Source organism: Leuresthes tenuis, unplaced genomic scaffold (genome assembly GCF_036924035.1).
Source record: "Leuresthes tenuis unplaced genomic scaffold, fLeuTen1.0.hap1 SCAF_6, whole genome shotgun sequence".
Taxonomy (NCBI): domain Eukaryota; kingdom Metazoa; phylum Chordata; class Actinopteri; order Atheriniformes; family Atherinopsidae; genus Leuresthes; species Leuresthes tenuis.
Genome location: NW_027325360.1, coordinates 18,395,065 through 18,416,762, shown reverse-complemented (window position 1 = coordinate 18,416,762; position 21,698 = coordinate 18,395,065). Strand labels below are relative to the sequence as shown.

General features: G+C 41.3%; 3 protein-coding genes across 4 annotated transcripts; 1 reads left to right on the top strand and 2 right to left on the bottom strand.

Annotated features, from left to right (window-relative positions):
- Positions 1-241: 241 nt before the first annotated feature.
- Positions 242-5,139, bottom strand: tfip11 (tuftelin interacting protein 11). The gene is made up of 15 exons (XM_072388023.1): positions 5,026-5,139; positions 4,440-4,647; positions 4,186-4,354; positions 3,919-4,075; positions 3,677-3,804; positions 3,420-3,581; positions 3,001-3,192; positions 2,673-2,852; positions 2,431-2,565; positions 2,191-2,294; positions 1,877-2,045; positions 1,493-1,736; positions 1,218-1,360; positions 926-1,091; positions 242-751 (listed from the first exon to the last, which is right to left on the bottom strand). The coding sequence occupies exons 2-15, from the start codon at positions 4,643-4,645 to the stop codon at positions 405-407; spliced, it is 2,502 nt and encodes an 833-aa protein (XP_072244124.1). The 5' UTR covers positions 4,646-4,647; positions 5,026-5,139; the 3' UTR covers positions 242-404.
- A 344-nt stretch (positions 5,140-5,483) lies between these two features.
- srrd (SRR1 domain containing) lies at positions 5,484-7,309 on the top strand. 2 transcript variants are annotated; one of them, XM_072386987.1, is made up of 7 exons: positions 5,484-5,751; positions 5,883-5,923; positions 6,026-6,210; positions 6,286-6,384; positions 6,748-6,899; positions 6,986-7,018; positions 7,127-7,309. In XM_072386987.1, exons 1-7 carry the CDS (start codon positions 5,603-5,605, stop codon positions 7,224-7,226), a joined length of 759 nt encoding a protein of 252 aa, XP_072243088.1. In that variant the 5' UTR covers positions 5,484-5,602; the 3' UTR covers positions 7,227-7,309. The 2 variants fall into 2 exon arrangements, with proteins under 2 accessions (XP_072243088.1, XP_072243087.1); XM_072386986.1 differs by having other exon boundaries at positions 6,986-7,309.
- Positions 7,310-8,589: 1,280 nt separating this feature from the next.
- On the bottom strand, positions 8,590-20,682 carry LOC140309942 (clustered mitochondria protein homolog). The gene is made up of 28 exons (XM_072388022.1): positions 20,386-20,682; positions 18,781-18,890; positions 18,516-18,687; positions 17,801-17,938; positions 17,552-17,706; positions 17,306-17,460; positions 17,000-17,122; positions 16,755-16,887; positions 16,555-16,647; positions 16,308-16,474; positions 15,951-16,130; positions 15,400-15,837; positions 15,228-15,301; positions 15,031-15,135; positions 14,839-14,939; positions 14,592-14,744; positions 14,432-14,494; positions 14,091-14,323; positions 13,920-14,004; positions 13,612-13,765; positions 13,357-13,496; positions 12,192-12,272; positions 11,983-12,108; positions 11,766-11,875; positions 11,596-11,689; positions 11,381-11,506; positions 11,224-11,297; positions 8,590-10,037 (listed from the first exon to the last, which is right to left on the bottom strand). The coding sequence occupies exons 1-28, from the start codon at positions 20,432-20,434 to the stop codon at positions 9,521-9,523; spliced, it is 4,149 nt and encodes a 1,382-aa protein (XP_072244123.1). The 5' UTR covers positions 20,435-20,682; the 3' UTR covers positions 8,590-9,520.
- Positions 20,683-21,698: the final 1,016 nt, after the last annotated feature.

The following is a 21,698-nucleotide window of genomic DNA, read 5'->3' as shown; positions in this document are numbered from 1 at the left end:
TACACGTGAATGTAACATTCTACGAAATCCACCCTCACATACATTAGTTAGGGTTCCATCTATTAATTTTCTGACACTTACCTGTGACCGGGTCACAAGGTCAACGGTCTGAGCAGAGATGTCCAGCTTTACTTAATTTCCACCTTAAGTAGATTTCTAAATATACTACCAACTGTAGAAATATAGTGCTTAGACATATTTTATTAAGCTCTAATAGAAAAAAGCAGAAAGAACAACCACATACGCACATTTTTTAATTTTATTTACAGTTTTGACATTTTTAAAAATTTAGAAAGAGACATGGGACAAATCCTACATGTACTGAAGCTAGATAAAAAACAAACTATTTCTCTTTATTTGAATCTTTTTACACTTGGTAGACCAAAGTATCAGACTGCCAGTGCTCACTTTGCCATATCTATCAGACTCTGCAAGGATGTGGGCACCCAAGTCTTCTCTCCCTGCACAAACACAACCCCTCTGTCTATGTAGATAACAATACGGCCAAATGTGTACAGCTGCTTTCCCTCGTGCCGTTTGGCCACTAAGGGCATAAAGACAATGTTGTTCTCTTCAGCTTTGGTCTGGATGAGATCTTTAAAGTTAGTTGGCACGCCAGCACTAATGCCTCTATGAGCCACACTCTCAGCATCCCTTCGCTCCTGCAAAGCTTCATACTGGAAGTCCTTTCGTCTCTCGGTCTGTGTGAGATATGCAATATTCTCCCTGGCTCCAGGCTGCATATATCCACCTGTGAATATGATGGAGAACAAGTGTTTCAGTACGATTTGGTCAAATAAAAAAAAAAAATTAAACAAGGGAAAAAGATCTCAAGAACTCCATTTTCTCAATCGTGTTTGACAGCGGAGCAGCCCTTTGATGTTCATGTGTTTACAACGTATCCCTACAATGTGTGGGTACCAACCCATGCCTGAAGAAACTGCACGGTTCATGATGTCCAAAGCTTCGTTGAATTTCTCTTTAACGAGGGCCTGTGCCAACAAGACATCACTAAACATGCTTTTCCAGCCGAGGTACCATTTGGTGATTTCCTCATAGTTAGGACTGTTGCTCAGCCATGAACACAGAACCTGTAATCAATATGAAAACAATTGTATAAAGATTGAATCAGTTCAATGATAAACAATGATAGGCTGGGGCTATGTTTCCATAACCGTCCAGTCTCAGTATGCATATTTGGGAGTACGTTCACTGACCTGCAACCATTTTGGGAAGAAGTTTTTGTCCAGAAGGGAGACTAGGCTGGAGGGGGACAGCATGCCCTCCCAGTCCATCACCCAGTGAAATGGCTCCATCTGCTGCTGGTGAGGGTTGATGACCAGCTCTTCCAAACACAAAGCTGAGGCAGGAAACAGGCAATAACATGACAAAATATTAGGAATAGTTGATAGAGGACATGATGATAAAAGTGAGAAAGTTTTGAATAATATTCACATGTCAATATTTCATGTGTTCACCAATGAAGACATACCGAGTTTAGGGATGATGTTTTTCACCATGAAGGCTTCCCATGCACCTACTGTGAAGACATTCTTCCATGGCTGAAGGATGAGGCGAGCTGAGGTGTCGCTGGGATGCCACCGCTGCAAAGCGTTGGATAGTTTGCTCCTAATTGGTGGGTAAAGAGGCTCGAGACGTGATTGGAGCAGAGGCAGCCAAGGGTGGATCCAGGAGTGGATAGGAACCGTGTCAGTTAAAGGGTTCCAGTTATCCACCTATTAACGGGGAAAATTACAAGACGTTTACATGTAATAACCTCACTTCTGATGCTGATGAAAGTATAGAATAAGTGCAACAGCATGTGAGACTGCCACATGCTTGTGTATTGCACTTCATCTGAGTGTGCGTGTCTTGCCTCTCGCTGTAGTCGTGGTACGATCAGCTGCTCCAGCAGATGGTCCAGAATCCACGGGGGCAGGAGAGGAGCCCACATTTCCACACAGTCCACCATTGGCCCGACTATCCGAGGCTGCCAGCCTGACACACTGGACCGCATCACTGGGAGCCACACCTCCCATAACAGTCTGTATCAACAAGGACAGAAAACATATTTCACAAACACCTTAGGTTCTAAGCAAAAATTCCTTTTGCTTGTAGCGATAAAAGAAAGAGGAAACATTCATATTAACCAACTGGAACAGCTTAACATGCATTTGCCGTTAAACTGACCTGTGATAAGGATCCGTGTTTGAATCTGGACCACTGGAGTGCATGTCTCTGGATTCAAGGATTGATCTCCACTGACCGATTTCTTCCAGACAATAAGTGCAGTCCTGGAAAATTAAAAAGAAAAGAATGACATGAATGAAATTAATGAATGAAAGAACAAGAACGACAGCTCGATTATTCTTGATTTAACACAAAAAGGGCATGTGGTTTCTTCAAAATAAGACCTCCATAAAAGAATACCTTCAGAGGGTCCCATGAGCAAAGTTTCTCTTTGAGTAATGGATGGACAACAGCTACAGCAAGGTCTGCCAATCCCATCATCTTGTATTCCTCATAGTAATCGTTTTGTAAGGTCTTGAAGATCCGGGCACACTCCTGAACAGAGAGAAGAAAAGCACATTAAAGAGAACAGGGTTTAAACTGCGTACGTCAAACAGCCTGATGACTGTGCCGAGTCAGCGCGCGTTCACTATGATATGAACCTGCAGGGTGGGTCCCTCCCCTGGTGCCGTCTCCCCAGAAGGAAAGCGTTCCACCAACTCCAGTACAGCCTCCATTCTTTGGATGGCATCTTGCTCTACATCCAGTCTGCTCTGCAATGCTCGTGACTCGTGGCTCAGAGACACAACTACATCTTTTTCATGCTGCAAACGTCTGGCAGACTGCAGAAGATCCGATAAAAGAAGAGAAAAGTCTTAAGAAATCACGTCGAAACTCCAAAACAAGCCTCAGGCTTCTGCGCTACTGAAGTATTCTTAAGTGTGTGTTGTCGCCATATATTTGTGGAAGGAATGCTTGGTTTCTTCTCACCTGTAATATGTCCTGTTCTGTGAGGTCTATCAGCAGCTGCAGGTTGTGCTCAAGCTCAGGGAGAGCAAAGCCAGATCCCTTCTGATCCCGAGCGGACAAGCTGGGTGGAGCTTCATCAGGAACGCTGTGTTTGTTGGATATCTGACTGTAACTGTAGTAAACCTTTTGCTCTCTTCCAGTCATATCTATAACCTAGACAGTGAAAGATATCAGGTGAATTAGATTAAAAAGCTTAAATAGCAGGCAACACTGTGCTTATTATGATTTAAGTTTCTCATCTTCTTAGTTTTGTTCTTCAAGTTCAGCTCAATTAATGTGTTCCTGAAATGTATTAAAACATTGAGACCACACCATTGTGCCTTCATTGTAATTCTAATTAACCTGGGTCAAAGAATCAGTGATACAAGACTTAAACAAACCTTGACTTGCGCCAGCTCCCCTGCAGATGCTGCCGTGCTCCGACCAACTATTTTGCCTTTAGCCTTCAGCTCATCTGCAGTTTTGTAGGAGTACTTGGGTTTCCTCTTTCCCACAGATCCTGCGGGATCCTTACGCCATTGTCCTAGTTCCTTCTGAAACTCCTACACCAGACATTGAAAATAACCTTACAATACCTCTACATTATAATTTCAGGTATAAAAATCAAGGCAAAGACCATTTTTAATCGACACGTTACCTTTTCCTCCTCCTCCTCAGAGTCAACCACAGGAAAGTCCTGAAGACTCTGTTGGGTTCGCTCATTGCCATAAGCACCAACTGCTCCTTTTCCCTTGCGCACCTTTGCCTCAATAGGGTTTACAATACCTGCAGCAATAAGAGAGTGCCATGACAAAGTCCCTTAACTCCACCATGTTCCCCCTAAAATAAAAACTAAATCACATACCATGTCAATAACCTATCCTCATCAGTTGTACCTACCTTGAGCATTCTTTCCCAGGCCTTTTCCTGGCTGGTATCCCATTTTCTGCAGAAGTTTCTGTCCAATTCCCCTAGTGTGCTTCTCCCAGTTACCAATACCTTGTCCAGACTGTATGCCACCTGCAAACCTCTGCGACTGATGTCCACGGAAAGTACCCTATAAAAACAATGCATTTTTCACACATCATGTCATTGTGACGATTACTCTTAAACTTTATAAACTCAGCAATAGGAAATATATGCACACACACACACACACAATTTTACCATCTGAAGTTTTTTTGGTGCAGACCCGCGAGAAGGGGGAGGTGCTGGAGCATCATCATCCTCATCAGAGTCATCAGAGACTCCTTCCTTTTGCTGCTGTTTCTCCTCAGCCGCAGTCTTACGGAGACCAGCGCTCACAAAGCTCACAGGGACAGTGTAGTCTTTAGATCTGGCATGAACAACACAAGTGTTTTACACAAACTGTTGCTAGTGTTTAAAGTGAATAGTGAGACAACAACAAATCCAAGGTTTACCTCTTGCCACCAAAGCTTGGCCTCTCGTCTTCGTCTGAATCCCTGTCAGCCCAGATACCATAGGTGGCCTGCTCCTTGGTCTGCCTAAATCTGCGGCGTTCCGGGTTGAACTCATTGGCCAGATCCCAGTCTGTAATCTCAAAGCTCTCAATTTCCACACCGTCCTCCTCCTCCTCTCTTCGCCCATAAAGGTGGGACATAGACATCTCTGAAAAAAAAAATCTAAATAACAGGACATTTAAAGAAGTTTGATTACTCTAAATGATTGAATATACCCATCTCTCTGGAGCAATAATGATTTTGTCTGTAGTTGCAGTTTGAGGTGAAACACAGAAAATATTTAGCAAACGTTAGATAGAAATAAACTCAGAGAAAAAGAAAACACACTTCTACTGGAATATGTAATCATAAAGTAAAGTAACACCGACGCTCACACACTGAGCCGCTTCGGAAAAAAAACACAGGTTATGCTAATATTTACTAGCAAAAGCTAACAATTGTAAGGCAATATCATATCAATTACTGAACGCACATGAAGAATACTGCGTGCGAGGAAATAATAAAATATTTATTTGAACTATCTTACCGAAAATTGGGTTTTTTGTCCACTTTACAGATCAATTACTCATATTTTCTCATGTGCTAATAAGAGGTAAACCAGCTAACGAAGAAGGCTTTCGTGTAACGCACAAACGTACAAATACTTCCGGTTTAGTGGTGTTGCATCAAATATTGTACCCCCCCTTCAATTTTCGCTTTCCTATAAATTAAAGGATATCAGAGGGATTTTGTATGTTACAATATCACGATAATCATTATTTTAGATAATAATAAATTTTTACTCGTCTTTTCTAATATGACATGTTATAAGAATAAAGAAGGAATAATATAATTGATTAACGCCATTGAAAAAAAACACTAATGTTTTACCTTAAACCACAAGTGTTTGCAGATGTGTTGACCAGAAATTACTTTTAACAAAATCCACCAAGAAAACATTTAATGATATGCAAAAATTGTCATCACACCGGAAGAAGACCTATGTGTTGCACTCAAAATAATCCCACGTGTTACGGACTATCCAACACCTCAAATGATGTGGTAATGAAATACTTGTTTTTATGACAAATGTATGTGAACAAAACACCAGTTAGTTAGCAGAAATGTCGGGTACCGGAGAGGGATGGCAGGTAGCCCGGCGGCGAAAAGGTGCGTCAAAGAAATGTAAAAATCATCCAGTGTCTTCGGACTCAAAATGTGACCAGGAGAATCTGGATGTCGGGCAACTTGTCAAACGGATCAAAAAGACAATGTAAGGATTTAGGCTCAGCAGTAACACTTTGAATATTATGTAGACCCCGGTGAAAACACACTTTCCCCACAGGCTTGTCCACAAATCTAAGTAAATCTCACATTATGACTGTTCATTTTCTGCCCCCAAAGGTCTGATCTGAGATGTGAGGAGTTTTGGAAAGAGTGGAAAGGTGAGAATGTTGGCCAGCTGAAACTGTCATCAGATATTTGGCTTTGTTCATGAATAATTCAGTTTGTAGGTGGGTGATTTTTAAAAAAATACTTCTCTCCAGAGCAACTGCTGGTGGCAGCATCAACATCTCTATTAAGACCTCCAGAGAACAATGATACTGTGAACCAGCTGGGGGAGGTTTATCAACAGCTGGACTGTGTTTGTTATGGCCTTGGTTCTTTTTCGACATGTGTCTCAGCCCGTTACCAGCTTGCCATGTTGCTGCTGCTCCTGGAAACTGGACAGGTCAGAGGATTGGCTCTTTAACATAACACACACTTAGGATATCCAGATTATTTATGTGTGTTTATATCCTTGTAGATTCCTCTGCATGACTGCTCTGTTTATGATCCTGCTTTCTCCCATGGAGAGAGGGACGTTTTGAGAGAGTTAGGTCTGACTGTACTCACAGAAAATGAGGTTGGTTCATGTTTTTTTTGTTCTTATTTAAGTGAGACACTTGTCCAATGTACAATATGGATAACGGTAGTGCCTTTTGATAAACGACTGCTACTTTCCCAATTTGCTGCCATTTTGTAAACAAGCTTCAGAATCTGTCAGCTAGCATTATGTTTTGTCAATTCAAACTTATATGTTGCAAAGATGTACTTATATACATCAGAGAGATGTTCAAAGGAGTAGATTAAACAAAATGTCAAGCAATTTCATTAGATGTAATTTGATTTCTGCTGCCTATTGGCTGCCTGAAAGATTATTGAATAAAAACTTAATAATAAAAACTAAAAAAAAGAAAATAATAATCTGTCTAACTGTATTGCACAGGAGGGGAAACGCCCAGTGACTAAGCCCACTCTTTTTTACATGATGCACTGTGGAAAAGCCCTGTACAACAATCTCCTGTGGAGGAACTGGAGAGCACAGAGTTTGTCTCAAGTGATGATCATTGGAAACGCCTTCAGCGGCATGAGGGAGAGGTTTGTACGAGACAGGCACAAATGAGATTATGTTTGAGGAAACAGAAGAGAGATGAAGTGATGTTCACTGTCTGTTGCACCAACAGGACGATTGAGAGGGAGTTCAAGCAGGACTACAGGTACATCAGTGAGGCTGTGGATTTTTGTGAGGAGAGACAACTGCAGTGTCCTTCCTCTCTGATAGATGTCTTCAGTGACACAGCCCTCATCACCTTTCCTTCCAACAGCATAAACAGACTCCCACAATCTAGTTGGACAGATTCACCTGAGCCACAGTACCAACATCGTCCTGATTTGGAGATTATACTGAGGGCATCTCAGAGCTGAGACAGAAGATGGATAATGGTGGACATGTTTTTATTGTTGACTTTGATATAGCCACTTTTTAAATAAATCATCATTTAGTTCTACTGAGCATCTGTTATGGTAATTTTATTAAAAGACTTCACAGTGACGGAAAAGGTAAGGATGACCATCTTTTATTAATGAACTCAAGCCTGGTCCCAGGCAGTAATGAACCTTTTTTGTAGAGTTGGTATGACTCGTTTAAGTCTTTGTTTCAACTTCCATACTGCTGTTTTTCCATGTTGTGCTCCATTTATTCTCTGTTACATCTATACATCTATGAATTCTTGCAATTTTAATACATTTCTTCAGTCAATCTACTGAAGCTTGAATCTTGCATCACAGAAAACAGTCGTGTGAAGAAAAGTTGTACATACCAAGAATCGAGTTTACCGCTGAACATCAACTAGACCAACACTCACTCTTAGTCAAATTGATTGTATAAGACAAAGGCTTTTGGCGTTTTTTGTAGCGATGCACAGTGGAAGATGTCTCAATACCACAGAGTTCAAACCTGGAAAACTGGTGCAATAACAAGTGATCCATGACAGTCAGACCAGGTCTAGTTCTAACCCTTTGAATGGAAAAAGAACAGATAAAGGCCTTGAAGAAAAGCCAATGAGACTGACAGAACATCACTGGAGGAGGTCAAATGAATTGAACTGTCTGTAATTGGACTTGAATTAGAATAATTTACCTTCTCTGTTCAGGGCCTTTAGATTACTGTTGTTGTGAATATGTTTCACATAACCAACCAGAGCTGTACTGAAGCCATCACATAGGTGACTGATGACATTGAAGCGAGCTCTGAAAAAGAAATAGTAACTTTCTGGCCTCTCAACAATATCTGACCACACAAAGATCCGAGTGTTAAATTCCAACGTGCTGGCAGTCTACCAGACCGCCCCAAGAGTGCAGATCTTCATAAACAACTGTCAGCAGATGACTCCACATATGTTGACCAGATAGCTACACTGATCACTGGCGGAAGACCCCCCAACTACCTGCAGAAAAAGGCATAGAGGGATGGATTTGTCTTATGCTCTAAAAACTGGCCTAGAATCCACCAGACATGAAATCTCCAAAGAAAATTGAGGAGAGGGCATCGTCAAGGAGCACTTTGCCCAAGGACCTAAAGACACAAGCACAGGCCTGAGTTATGGGGCGACTTTGTCAGTGGCTGATTATTGTTGTTTAGCAGATGGTTTACCAAGAAAGACAAATGTATCATGTCTGAAATACAGTATGACAAGTAGATCCCAGCTTCTACTGCTTATTTTCACTTAATCCAAGGCTCAAACAAGGCAGAAACTTTGATACATTTAACATATATATATGTATGTAAAAAAAAAGACTCCCTTCAGTTTGTTTATTCTTATTGTATTTCAGCAGTTGTCTTCTTGGCACAGCTTCATTGTTACATTATGGTGGTGTTTCCTGTGTTAACACCCTTCAGGTTCAACTTAAAACATCTTACACTCAGTGAGACTTTCAGATTCAAGATTCCATTCATTAATCATAACACAACACAAGACAACATCATGAAATTTGCCTATAAGAAAATACCACTTGAACAAGATCAGCCCAACAGCAAGTGGAAGTAGAAAAAGGAAAATATGATCTGGCAGAAGCAAAATGAGGATGTGGGAGGGCTTTACAGCTGCCTGGAATGTCCAAAGTATTTGTTCCTCTGTTTGAATAACGTGGACAGGCTGGTGGAAATCAGGTAAAACTGTCTGTTTGGGGAACAAAATCAACAGCTACTATTAAAATACCATTTGGTTGTTTTCTCATGTGATCACTGATTATATCATTATATCATATCAGCCTGCATTTTAATTACATGGTATTCTACCATGCTTACCAGAAACATGACTTTGTTTAAACTTAATGTGAAGTTATTGGCTGTTTTGTTGAAATTTTAATTTCAGCGACATTGTAAATGGATTCATGCCTTTTACACACCTTGCTCGTGTGCATATTTAACTGGAAGTGAAAAACAAAACAAACAAACGAACAAACAAAAAAAAAAAACAAGCCTAAAGTTGACGTCAAAGAGGGGAGAGCAAATGTACACCACAGTACATTTGCTCCACAGTACAGCCCTCTCACATCATCTGTGACAGTAGAACATCTGCAACACAAAATAATACTCGTCCTCCTTATTAACTATGTCTTTCTCTACTTTGGATCACCTTACATATTGGATCCTTGGAGTTCCATCTTACAGCAGTGACTTTGGAAAACTAGTCAACAACCACTTTAGTGCAACCTCTTCACTCTTCAGTGGCTCCGTTATCAGCTACACTATCTACTCCATTTACTGCTTTGCTTCCTTTCCCATTGGCTATGGTTGGTTTTGAAGTGACAACATCTGCCCAGCTCCTTTTACCTTTATTGTCATCTTCATCTCCATTTTCCTCCCCTGAACCTGACTTCACCTCATCGTTTTCATTTGCCATCTTGACCCCAGCATCTGAAGCCGCTCTGCCACTGTCTACATCAGCTTCCTCCCCATGTTTGCTTTGCCCAGCTGGCTCCACCCCATGACCGTTAACTGAGACTATTGCAGAGGTGTCTTCCACTGGCAGCTCCTGCTCGCTGTTGTTCTCCGTGGCTGAGTTTCCTCCATCCTCGGCTTCCTTCCCGCATCCTGTTTCTTTCTCCAAGCTTTTCTCTCCTCCTTGTACAAAGCCTAAGGTGACGGACCCAGTAGTTAGTTGGATTCCCAGTTCCTTTGCTGCTGCCGCCTTTCGCTCCAGGTGTTTCTGCTTATACTCCTGGAATCTGTCACTATGAAAATACAATGAGGTCATGACTGGGATTTCACATGAGACAGAGTATTGAAATATGCCGAATATAATTAAAAATAGTAATACTTGGAGTCTAATTTGTTATCTAAATTATTCCATTATGTAGTGTATATATTCATAAATAAAAACTTAAGAGAAAATGTATGCACCACTGACTGCTTGAACATTTTGATTTATACTTTGTGTTTTATTTCATTTTCTTTTTATTGGTTGTACAATCAAGAGAAATAATAAGCGGGTGCACTACATGAAAATATGCGGGGCCAAACTGTTCTAATATAGTTTACTGCTGAGATAAGCGAGGCCAACTCTGAAAAATATGTCATCTGTCTGGCCCAATATGTTGATTCAAAACATCAAAAATATTCAACATTAATGCCACGCTATCACAGATGTAAGCGTTTCAACCTTGCATTGATAGCAAACCAGATGGTCCCTCTCTTGTTAGCGCAGAGGCATCCATTATTCCAGATAAAAGATTAGAATTTTTATTCTTTAGACCATAGGCAAGGTTTTCCCTTCACCTCTCCCCATCTTAGGACCAGAAGATGTGCCTTTGGATATTGTTTGTGTAGTTTTCTTTCTTCTTGTTTTGTTCCTGAGTCCATATCGTGATTTTCACCACAAGTTTGTGTCTGCTTTTATTGTAGTGTTTCCAAAAGATCCTGTTCTCTCAGCATTGGTCTTTAAGTGTTGCCCCTGAAGTGCAGAGAATTATCTGGATTCTTTTAGTCTTTTATAATGTACAATAAAAAGGTACAGATGTACATTAGATCATGTGACTCTTGAATTCCCCTCCTTTACTTATGCAACAAATCGGTTGGTTGGGAAGCTCTTATATATCCAGTCATGTTACTGACTTGTTGCCATTCAGCCTAATTAGCTGTGAAGTGATCCGTTACGTTTTTCTTATTCCTGTCCCAACTTTTCTGAAATGTGTTGCTCTGGCACCAAATTCAAAACGAACAGATATTCAATAGAAATACAAATATAGTAAAGTTCAACATTTAATATCCTGTTTTTGTACTATTTTCAGTTGAATATTGGGTTTAAGTCATTTTTTAAAATAATAATAATAATCAGTTTTGGGGGGATTTCCCACTTTTTATTCTGTACCATGTTAAAGCTGTTTTGGGTTCAGGCTTCATATCATAGAAAATATTTACCTCTGTGTAATCCTCCTGATCCCTGTAACCAGAACCAACTGCTCCAGAATGGTGTCAGATGTTGGGCTCAGACACTGAAAACACAGACGACAGCAAAGTCAAACACATTTTCCTTTTCCTCTGTACGGACTTTTTGGACATGAGCAGCTGCGTGTACCTCCACAGTTTGCTCGGTACCGTCAGCTCCTGACTGTCTGAGAGTGCGCTCCACCTTCACTGCCTGCTTGGTTATGGTGGACAGGAACTCTTTGCTGCAGCGTGACTGTGGGTGATCCTCCCCAAACTATGTGAGAAAATCACCATAAAGGTGAGTTGAACACACAACCAGTCCACCATGCATTCTCTCCCAATCTCTGTTACAAATTTACTAACCAGTGAAGTAAAGGCAGTGAGGGCCTCTTTCTCATGCGTCATAGCACTTCTGTAGTCGCCCTTACTGCACATCCACTGGGCCAACAGGTGCTGACTGCACAGACAAATAAGAGGTAAACTAACTGACTTTATATACAAACTATCAATGTGAGCTACGAATGATATTTTACTTGAGAGCAGTATGCAGATGTCTGGGACCGAAGAAGGAAGTGTTCAGTCTTAGGGCGTTCTTTAGGAACTGTGCTGCCTGATCTTCTGTCAGCAACAAGCCGAGACAGCTCTGCAAGGAGACAATGAGAGGACAGTGATCTTCTAAAAAAGTGAACATTGTGAATGAATTACTTTTCTGAGCTTGTGGTGAACATGATTTAAGCTGCTGTAACCTACATCCAGTGTTGCGGTGTATGGGTGGTCCTCTCCGTGGACTGTTAGCAACAGCAGACGAGCTCTGAGAAAACACTTTTGAGCAAGGCTTGCTTCCCCTCCAGCATACGCATACACACCCAGTAGAGCCTACGTATAACACAACATTAATCACACTTTGACAAATAGACATTATATATATTGCAGATACCTAAATGTGTAGCTACACTCACGTATTGCTGAATAGTGTTGGGATGGTCAAAGCCAAGCACCCTCTCGCTGATGACCACTGCTTTCAGCTGGATGCTGCGGGCCTAAACATCAAAGAAAGTCAAAGTGATGACAAAAAATAGATAGCCAACTTCATAGACTATCCTAAAATAAATGCACACACTGACCAGTATTACAGTTCCCTCTGATACATACAATAGCAGTGATGTAAGATGTATGATAAAGTAGTAGTAAAAGTATGTTTAAATTCGGACTCATAGTTTTAGTATAATATTTTTTAGATTCTTTAAATATACTTAACACAAAGAATAATACAAATCAAGCAAAGATTACACATTTTTTTCAAGTGTTTTAGTCCAATTAACAAAATTTAATTTAATCAGATCACTGATTGTTGATGCACTGACTTGTAAGCAGCATTACCATGTTGTTCATGTGTAACTTATTTGAACTAATCTATCTAAATGTATAAAGAGTGCGATTCGAGTAATATAACAACGCATCACAAATTAGAAGCTGATTTTTTTTTTTAAATTAAAAGTCGATCTGTTTGAATTTTATGATAAAAGGACTGTATGTAAATAGGTTGTATTACTTTGTTCTATCTTTCAAACCTGAAGCCATGGATCAACATATTCAAGAAACACTTTTTCAATTCTTAAAGAATATTGATAAAGGGCAAAGTCAGAAATGTACAACAAAAGTTGAAGTTTTAACCTTTCAAATGTTTTTAACATTATGTTTTCAGTTTCTTCAGTGGCTGAGAAATAAAAAAGTGGTAGACAGTGGCAGTGTTTTTAGAAAACTGAAACTGGGTTTTAAGAGGCTGTTTCAAATGAAGCCTTTGGTCTCCTTCTTCTGTCTTGTTGACCAATCAAAGCCCTTTCCAGGATAAACCAGATTAATCTATTCCATGAACACCTTATTTCAAACAAAGTGCGTCGGGGTGTAATCATCATTTTGTCTGTTGATATTTTGACATGTGGACTGGAGAAGCTGAGGACTAAACCACTGCTCTTCCAACTAGTGAATAACGGCTCTTTTTCTGAGCCCCAAGTGAGTTAGAATGTGCCCTTATACTGTACTATGAATTGAGTTATTACCTCCCACCACTCCTAAGTACAACTGTCTAATAAAGTATGAAGGGTGGTGGAATAGTGGGTCTACCTCAGCTGTCTTCCCCTGCAGGTAGGCCACCTTGGCCAACAAGCTGTGACAATGACAGGCTTCAGCGTGCAGATCATCACACACTCTACCAAAGAGGTAAACTGCTTCCTTCAGGTGCTCGTGGGCCTGATCCAGCAGACCTGCAGGTGGGAGATACACAGTCATTTTGCAGACATTTTGAAATCATGAAATCATTAAAATCTGTTCAAAAAGATTTGATAGGCATAAACACTCCAGTCTGTTTTGTTGGCCTACCCTTTTGAATGGAGTTCTGTGCAGCACGATATGCTTTTAAAGCATCCACAGTCGGCATCTGAATGTGCTTGACAACAGGGAAGATGTTAAGGATGTCGTCCGGGCTGATGGGAGCTTTATTCAGGTTGTCAAGGGAGTAGTCTCTCAGTCTCAGCTGATGTAGACAGAGAATCAAAATGTTGGTGGTTTTGTCTGACAGCTAATTTTGTAATAACTGTATATTCAAATATCACACACATATGTGTTAGTCTGGTGTGTAACTCAAACAGGCTAATAGACATGACATCCATGTTTCAGGTATCTGTTACCTGTACTCCGGTCTTTAAACAGAACTCTCTGAGCAAGGAGAGTTTCTGAAGGCCATAATGTTCCACCAGGTGGTTCGGGCCAGAGCTGTCACAGAGAAAGAAAACATTTAAACACTGCACTATTGCATAACTGTCATAGGGGATCTTCTAGCAAAGATTGCATGTTCCAACCCAAGACTGTCAGAGATGTCATATGTTTCAACAGCATCCTGAGAGACCAGATTCCACAGCTCAGCTCCTGTCAGCATGCTCCAAGGAGTGTTCTCCGAGGCCCCAGCCCCGCGACCACGCCGCCTTGACTTTTTCTTGCTCTCCTCCCCAACTTGAGCGGGCATGAAGTGGGGAACCAATAGGCAACAGAGGAAATGACTGACAGCTGCAGAGAGACAAGGCACATCCACACCCTGCAAAGACATGACAGAGGGACGTACTTTATTCTTTCTAGGGGACGTGGATCTACACGTGCTCCTCTACAACCACCCAACAGTAAGGTGTGCAAACACAATAAGCACCTGGAGGAAAACGTTGAACACTCTCCTTGCTGAGCGGATGAAAATTTCACCAATCGCTGACCTCTGTTGAAAATAGAGAGAGGGAACAGAAATCACTGTTAATAAAGGTGTTGCATAATAAATGGTGTTTTAAAGTTAGCTGCTTTTACATCAAACAAACCATTATATGCCTCAGATGCTCCTTGTGCTCTGCCTGGGTAATGGCCTTGATCACATGCCCCAGGTACCGGAGATTGATGCCTCTCTGATGTAACGCCTGTTTTAAAGAAGCACCGTCCATCGGTGCCTCATTGCTTTGTAGACAACACTGCACCTGCAGACACAGACACACAAACTTATGGTAAGCATATTTCATTTTTACATACAACATGCCTGTGACAACATACTAACACAAAGGAGCCCCTCACAAAGGCTGGTATCTGGTGTGTGATGATGAAAGCTGCAGCTTCCCTCAGTAACCTCTCCTGCAGTTTTGTCGATGTGTTTTCCCCTGGAGGAAAAGATATCCCTAAAGACAAAGCAGTAAAAGTATATGGTTTAATAACAGAATTAAATGTGTGAATGAGTATTTTATGTGAATGTGAAGTTACTGTGTATACCTGGAGAGAAAACATTTGGGTTAAATCGCATCTCAAAGATGATGTCACTAACTGAGCCCACTTCTTTGCACGCAGCTCGTACTGCATCAGTGGATCGGGAATCACCTGCATTGATGAAAACGATTGTCTGGAATGAATATATGTGTTCAATATAATTGGGATTTCCATTCATAACAATGTACAAAAACACTTCTTACAAGCTGTTGCACATTCTTCAAAACCTCCATTTTCGTCCAGCTTCTCTCTGACGCGATCAGTGAACTGACAATGTCTAAAAAAAAAAGTTTTAAAAATCAGCAAAAATGAATAAATCAGTAAACACCATGAAAACTTTAAAATTTTTATTATTTTCTTTTATGTAGAACTCACTTGTGTTGGATGAAAGATTGTATGAGCTCCAGTCTCAGCCTACAGAGGCTATGGGGAAAGCTCTTAGGAAGTCCACAGTTAGAGTGATAGTTTTCTGGCCAGCCTTCTTTCTCACAACTCTTCTGCCCCTCATCCTCTTTACAGCTTTTGCTACTCTCTTCATCCCCAGTGACTGTCTGATTTGGTGTCTCCACCTCTGGACAGAAGTTGGCATCAGCTGGGAAGCTTCTGAACACATCCAGTAAGTAAAACCTTCCATCAGCTCCCAGCAGCCCCTGTGCATCCACTGAGGTGAACAGTGGTACCTGGTGACCGTTGGATGTCACAACAACATGCCTCTGGAGGGAAAGAGATTTGGCTGAGTGAGCTAAGAGTGCCAGCAGCCGTCTGCGTTGGGGAGACTCTTGGGGTCCTGCATTCACCCCGTAGAGCAAACCTCTGAACAAAGAAGGAGAGAGGCATTTAGCAGGAAAAACACAAAAAATGTCTAACGCAGATAATTTTTTCAGGGGGACACCGATCTTGTCATAAAATGAGATTTAACAGCGTACCTTGAGGCAGGAGTAGCTTCCTGATCCTGTGATGGGCCTTCCAAGCCAGGAGCCAGGCCCTGGGCAGATAGGCGCACTCCTCTGTAGTCTACAATGGCTGTCGGTAGAGTGTGTAGCCCCTGCAACCCGTCCAAATCACTGTAAGCCTGTACACCTTTAAGCTCCAGCCTCTGAGCCGCCCTGCAAACACAAGATGATTTATAATGAAGCTAAAACTCTTTGACGATACTCCTATACAATGCAATAAAGGACTATGGTATTTACTGTGGGCTGTATGTGTATAGTTAAGAGCAAACTGTCAACCATACGACCATCTTGTCATGCTTTGGTATGTGTGTGTGTGTTGTCTGCTCCCACCTGCGACCCCTTTCACCACCAAAGACAGCACTTGTGGCTCCCTGGCTCATGAACAGGCCACTCCATAGGAAAGCTGGGTCCTCCGGGTTTCCATTTACTGGCTCAACAAATCCATCTACAACATTCTCTGCCCCTTGCATGACAGCCCTCACAAATGCACTATTAACCTGTGGTCCAAATAAAAGAGAGAGTAGAAAGTGAATGCCCCGATGCCCCAGTTAAGCAACATCACATTATTAGTACTTACTTGTAGCAGAGCTTTGTCTCTCTGCAGCCTCTCCTCCAGACTTCCCTGTGGAAGATCTCTAGCTGCTTGTAATTCCTCATTCCAATCTGGAACCTATATATAACACACATAAACAATTCCACATGTAGCTAAAAGTAATATCATTTCCAACAGCAAACTACTGCCAATGAATAGTAACAAACTGATGTGCTGTAAATAACCTGTGTCGCTGCCTGTTCATCCACCCCCATTCTACTGAAGGTGTTTTTATGAGAGCGAGAGGTACAGGGAGGCCCGAGCCAGCTCAGGGTGTGGTAAGGAGTGGGCATCGCTTCCACTGGCGGTTGCTGAGGCCTAAAGTAAAACAGAGAAATAGGAATAATCCATCTACATCTCACTCCTCTGCTGGGATTATGGCAAAATACAATGGCACTCAAGCATACTCTCTGCAAGGATACAATGTTACCTGTTTTTTAGTGTGGTAAAGGTTTGCTTGAATGCAGGGCTGATATGACAGAGCAGGTCGGTGAAACAGTGAAAAACTGCAGAAGATTGTGCAGGACGAGGATCAAACACATCTTCTGTAGACCTGTAGATGACAAAGGGAAAGAGGAGAATCATTCTTCACGTTAAAGTTCAATAACTAATGTCGTCATATATATATTCATACGTATCAAAGGATGGGGAAAAAGAAACAGACAGCTGTAGATTATTGTTGCTTTATGTTTTTATAACTATTGGTAGTTTGACTGTTTGCCCAGAGTTTCTTCACCTATTGAGAAAGAAACCTTTAGGACAGGATGTGATATCATAGCGTCGCCCCTCCGTTGTCAACATTGTGATGTACATGAAGTCCCCTTGCATCTTTCTGTGTCCTGGAGGTGGGTTCCAACAGCTGAGTGACAGGTCCCTCAGGTAACTGGGGGCCTGATGATGCAAGCATAAAGACAATGTGTCAGTACATGAGTGTTTGGTTAAAGTAGCCCAATGCTCATACAGATTATTGGTAGTAACACACCTCCGGTTGAGAGCTGTGGGGCAGTAGGGCCATGAGAGGTCTCTCTGAAGAACCAGGTAGGAGGTACTCAGGAGGAGCTCCATCCTGGTTGGTTGATTCTGCTTTTGCGTTGATTAAAGAGCGTTTCAGGCTCTTTACATTTGGTAAGCTCGAGTCTGCACCAAACAGAGAGGGATTTCACAACGAGTTAGATACTACTTTGTGTCCTTTTGTTGGCTTCTGGTCTGGATGCACAGCTAGGGTGTTTACCGGGTGTTTGTGCATGTATGAGTGTCTCCAGTATGCTTGGCGAGCGTCCTTCTCTCAGTGCATCCTGAGGTCCAGATGCTCTCAGTAGCTCCACAGCACGAGCCAGATGTAGCCTGGCTGTGTGGGAGGTGTAAGGCTCTGGAAAGACATGTTTTGGTTAACATGAAATTCAGACTGAGCCTCTTTATGAAAGTCGCAGTAATGTGAGAAAAGTCTAATGAAGTTGTGAAAATTAACAACTCCGTAGACACAGAATGTCAAAGACAGTATAATACTATCCACTTATAGATGAGAGAGTTTATATGTACAATATTAACAGTAATTGTCAAGGACCAATTGATAAATGATGCATTACGAAATATTTGTTTAACTGATTTAACACCTATGGGAAGATAAATTGATTTCTTGGTTGGCATAGTTGTAATCTCTGCACCAATAAATATTTGTGACTACAAGCGCTTTTTGCAAGAAAAGTTGAGTTGTCTGTTTACATAGTGTTTAAAAACCCTAGCTCTGTGTGGAAGTGAGTTTGTGTGGTGAAAATTAAAATGTGAACTGAACTATTCTTACTGAGATCCTAAACCTTGAAACTACTTGCACCATAGTAAAAGACATCTGTCTAGTTACAACAGTTGTAGTAAAATCTCAGGTCAAAATTGTTATGGCATGAAGCACAACTGGAGCACACAGTTATACAATCAGTTCAAAATGCCACCTTCCACCAAGCGAATGATGGCCCCGGCTTTCAGGCCCTTGACGGTTTGCAGCTCAGCAAGGGGATCCAGAATTGCACCAGCTAGTGACAGAGACAGGTTGGAACGTGGATGCACCTCATTCCTCGAAAGCAGAGTCATTATTGCATCTTGAACAAGCCAAAATCCGTGAGCCTGTAAATACGCATCAAGAAATGTCCTGCTGTAAACCTGCCTATTTGATAAAAAAATGATATATCGTCTCTGTTACCATTGTTGGGTTTGTACCTGTAGTTCAAATGGCTCTACCCCTGCTCCCTGGATCTTCACAGGGAATGGTGTGTTGTCATCTCCCTTAATACCAACAGCGTCATCTCCACCAGGCAGGCTGACTGCATCTGAGGGAGAAATTAGATGAGCCAAAATAACTGAGAAGAATCCTGCAAACCAAAAATATTTTTTGTTGTTCTCATGCCTTTTCCACATTATGCTCCTTTATAATTTACAGCCCACAGTGACCTTGAAAAAGCTTTGATAGAGGAATTTTAAAAAAGGATTATTGTATAATCCTGACATGTCATGCTCGGATCCAATCATCTGTTTTTGCTGTTCAGTCTATCAAAGAGACTAATGTCTTACCAATTTCTTAGCTGGGCTGCAGTGTGTGTGAAACTACCAGGGGGTAAGGGGCTTGAGAGTTAATTCATGGAAAAAAAAAAGAAAAGGAGAAAAAAAAGCCACACGAAAGGAAAGTGAGGTGTGGCTACTATTTTACAAATACTTGTAGAACTAGAGGCAAAGCAGGACTGAGCGTGTTCCACAAACTGAAGTGTGACTAAACCTGTTGAATTTGCCTTCATGTCATCTGACGGTGAAGGGACAACCACACCCAGCACTGGCATGTGGAGACAGCAAAATTATATGATCAAGAAAACTGGCAAAACCTAAAGTTTGGCTGCAGCGCATACTTGTTTGTAAAGGTGCATGCAAATTATAGAACAACACTGATGAGCCAAATTTTATTTGTTCTTATATCTGATGACGGTTGTTCATTCTACACTAGATCCTCAGTTCTTGCTGTCGGTCTGGGACTGCTTTAAAAGTGGAAAGCACCCAAAAAATAGCTGTTAGCAATTGGTGGAGGAATGTCCCTCCTCCCTTCAACCTTTGAGCCATCACTTCTTCTCTTCATAAGCTTTATTACAACAATAGATAAATAAATAAATAAATAAATTGCTCTTGAAAAGTGAGAAAGGTTTTATTTGGCACTGAGCCCTGAAATTGGTTTGCACCATAATCTAGCATGCAAATATAACGTACTATTTCTCATACAGTAATAACACAAAATATAATTTGTTCATTATAATGACACAACCTGACTATCAACAGATTCTTATTCTATGAGGAAGCACCTCAGGTTGATCTAATCTGGAGAAGAACCAACTCATACTCTACCTTAATTCAATCATTCTGCTTTCTAGTTGGGGAGTGGCTGGTGTGAAGAAAGGTAAAGAGAGTGAGTGTGTGAAAACAGTACAGGAGATTATGCAGTGCAAAATAATGATGTGGATGCTTTTATTCTGTTCAAAGAGCAAGCTGAGTTGTGTTAAGTATCACATAAAATCCCTCCATTGAGCTTCTGTAAGGAACTAGGTCATTACAATATTTTTCCAGGGATTTCAGCCATAACAAGTCTGCCTGTCTGCCTGAAGTAATGCACCATAAAAGCTGCAAAATGCACAGCAGATTCTCCAAGAGGCAAGAAAGTCAGCACCAGCCATGTTCAGAGCAGCAATGGAGTGCCAAATATCCCACCCTCCCTCCCCACATTCTCCAGTAAGGAAGGCACCAGGAAAAAGAAGAGGAAAAAAATGCATTGTACAGTTTACTTACCAGGTTTGACTTGATTTCTTCCTCCTCCTCTTCTTACTTTGTCCTTCATGGCTGTGTGTGGAAGTTTTTGCTGCGCTGACTTCTTTGTGCTGCAAGTTGCTTCCCTGCAAAGTCTTGCCTTAGACTGCTGGAGCACAGTACAGCAGAGGGAACGAGGGGGGTGTAAATGTCTAGCTGGACTGTTTGAGAGCCCAGCAGAATGTAGGTAAAATCCTGACTGTTCAGGACCGCGACTCCTGCCTCTCTCTACCACGCAAACTTAGCTTATCTGTTCTCACTATGTAAAAAGAAAAAAAAAGCCACTCCCTCTTATTGCTCCACACAGGCTCCCTCACAAACTTTGTTGGACTGGGTGTGTCTGTGTTGTAGATTCACTCTCTCTTCCTCCCTCAGGCATGTTTCACTCCTCCCCCAAAGCTTTGGAGTAAGCATGAGAATTAAGCACATAGTATTCAGCTGAGTTTTGACCCCAGTCAACCAACCCCACTGCTTTTATGATTTAGGATTTCATGTTACAAATGTGGACAATCGTTTAGTGCCCCTGTGCACACAAGTTTAAATGGCAACAAAAAACATAAAGAGTAACTAACTTTGAAGAACTAATTTTCCTCTACTCCAGAGTCAAACAGGTTCTACCAGGTGCAGCCACCACATTTTAACTCTTCAGTGATGAGTTTGCAGAGATGCTACAATAAGTTAATTCAGCTTCCACAAATGGCTGTGCCTGGGCATGACATGGTTACTCCTTGCTATTGAGAGGTCTACACCTATTACACCCACATTCATCACATACTTAGGAAACATTTCAGGCCGAACAAGGTTAGGCTGAATAGGTGACTTGTGTGGTATAATTATAATGCCAGGAAATGGAAGAGTAAAGCAAACAAACAAACAAAAAAAAACAAGATATTGCAGAGTTTACTAACCAAACTTGACTTTAAGATTGTTGATGAAGTTACGTATGAAATTGCTGGGCCTGCATTAACTCATGACTGAGAGTCACAACAATCAACCACAAAATATTAGAAAGGCTATTGACCCTGTGACACAGATTTATTGTGTTGTATGTAAATGAGTGTGCACGGCTATCGAATGAGCTTGATGTGTTTTGAGATGTTTGAAACGTGCACTCTTTGATTTTGCTGCAGTAATTAACAATAATCAAATTGATATATGACAAATTCGTGACGAAAGCATTTTATTTGGGGGCGGGGGCCTAGTGTTGAGGTGTGTTCAATGTTGCCTCCACGTGTTCTTCGTAAATCTGAGGTTTATCAAAGGAGTTCAGATATATGACTTAATAAGTGATTATT

Bases quoted from the DNA above. Each gene is read 5' to 3' on its own strand.
- srrd (XM_072386986.1), top strand. From the start codon at position 5,603: ATGTCGGGTACCGGAGAGGGATGGCAGGTAGCCCGGCGGCGAAAAGGT. The intron at 5,924-6,025 runs GTGAGAATGTTG...ACTTCTCTCCAG, and splicing joins GTTTTGGAAAGAGTGGAAAG to AGCAACTGCTGGTGGCAGCA. The intron at 6,211-6,285 runs GTCAGAGGATTG...ATATCCTTGTAG, and splicing joins TGCTCCTGGAAACTGGACAG to ATTCCTCTGCATGACTGCTC.
- LOC140309942 (XM_072388022.1), bottom strand. From the start codon at position 20,434: ATGAAGGACAAAGTAAGAAGAGGAGGAGGAAGAAATCAAGTCAAACCT. The intron at 17,461-17,551 runs GTGTGTTACTAC...TTGCATCATCAG, and splicing joins CCCACAGCTCTCAACCGGAG to GCCCCCAGTTACCTGAGGGA. The intron at 17,123-17,305 runs GTGAAGAAACTC...TGTCATCTACAG, and splicing joins AAAGGTTTCTTTCTCAATAG to GTCTACAGAAGATGTGTTTG.
- tfip11 (XM_072388023.1), bottom strand. From the start codon at position 4,645: ATGTCTATGTCCCACCTTTATGGGCGAAGAGAGGAGGAGGAGGACGGT. The intron at 3,805-3,918 runs GTAGGTACAACT...TTATTGCTGCAG, and splicing joins CCTGGGAAAGAATGCTCAAG to GTATTGTAAACCCTATTGAG. The intron at 2,046-2,190 runs GTCAGTTTAACG...TTGTTGATACAG, and splicing joins AACACGGATCCTTATCACAG to ACTGTTATGGGAGGTGTGGC.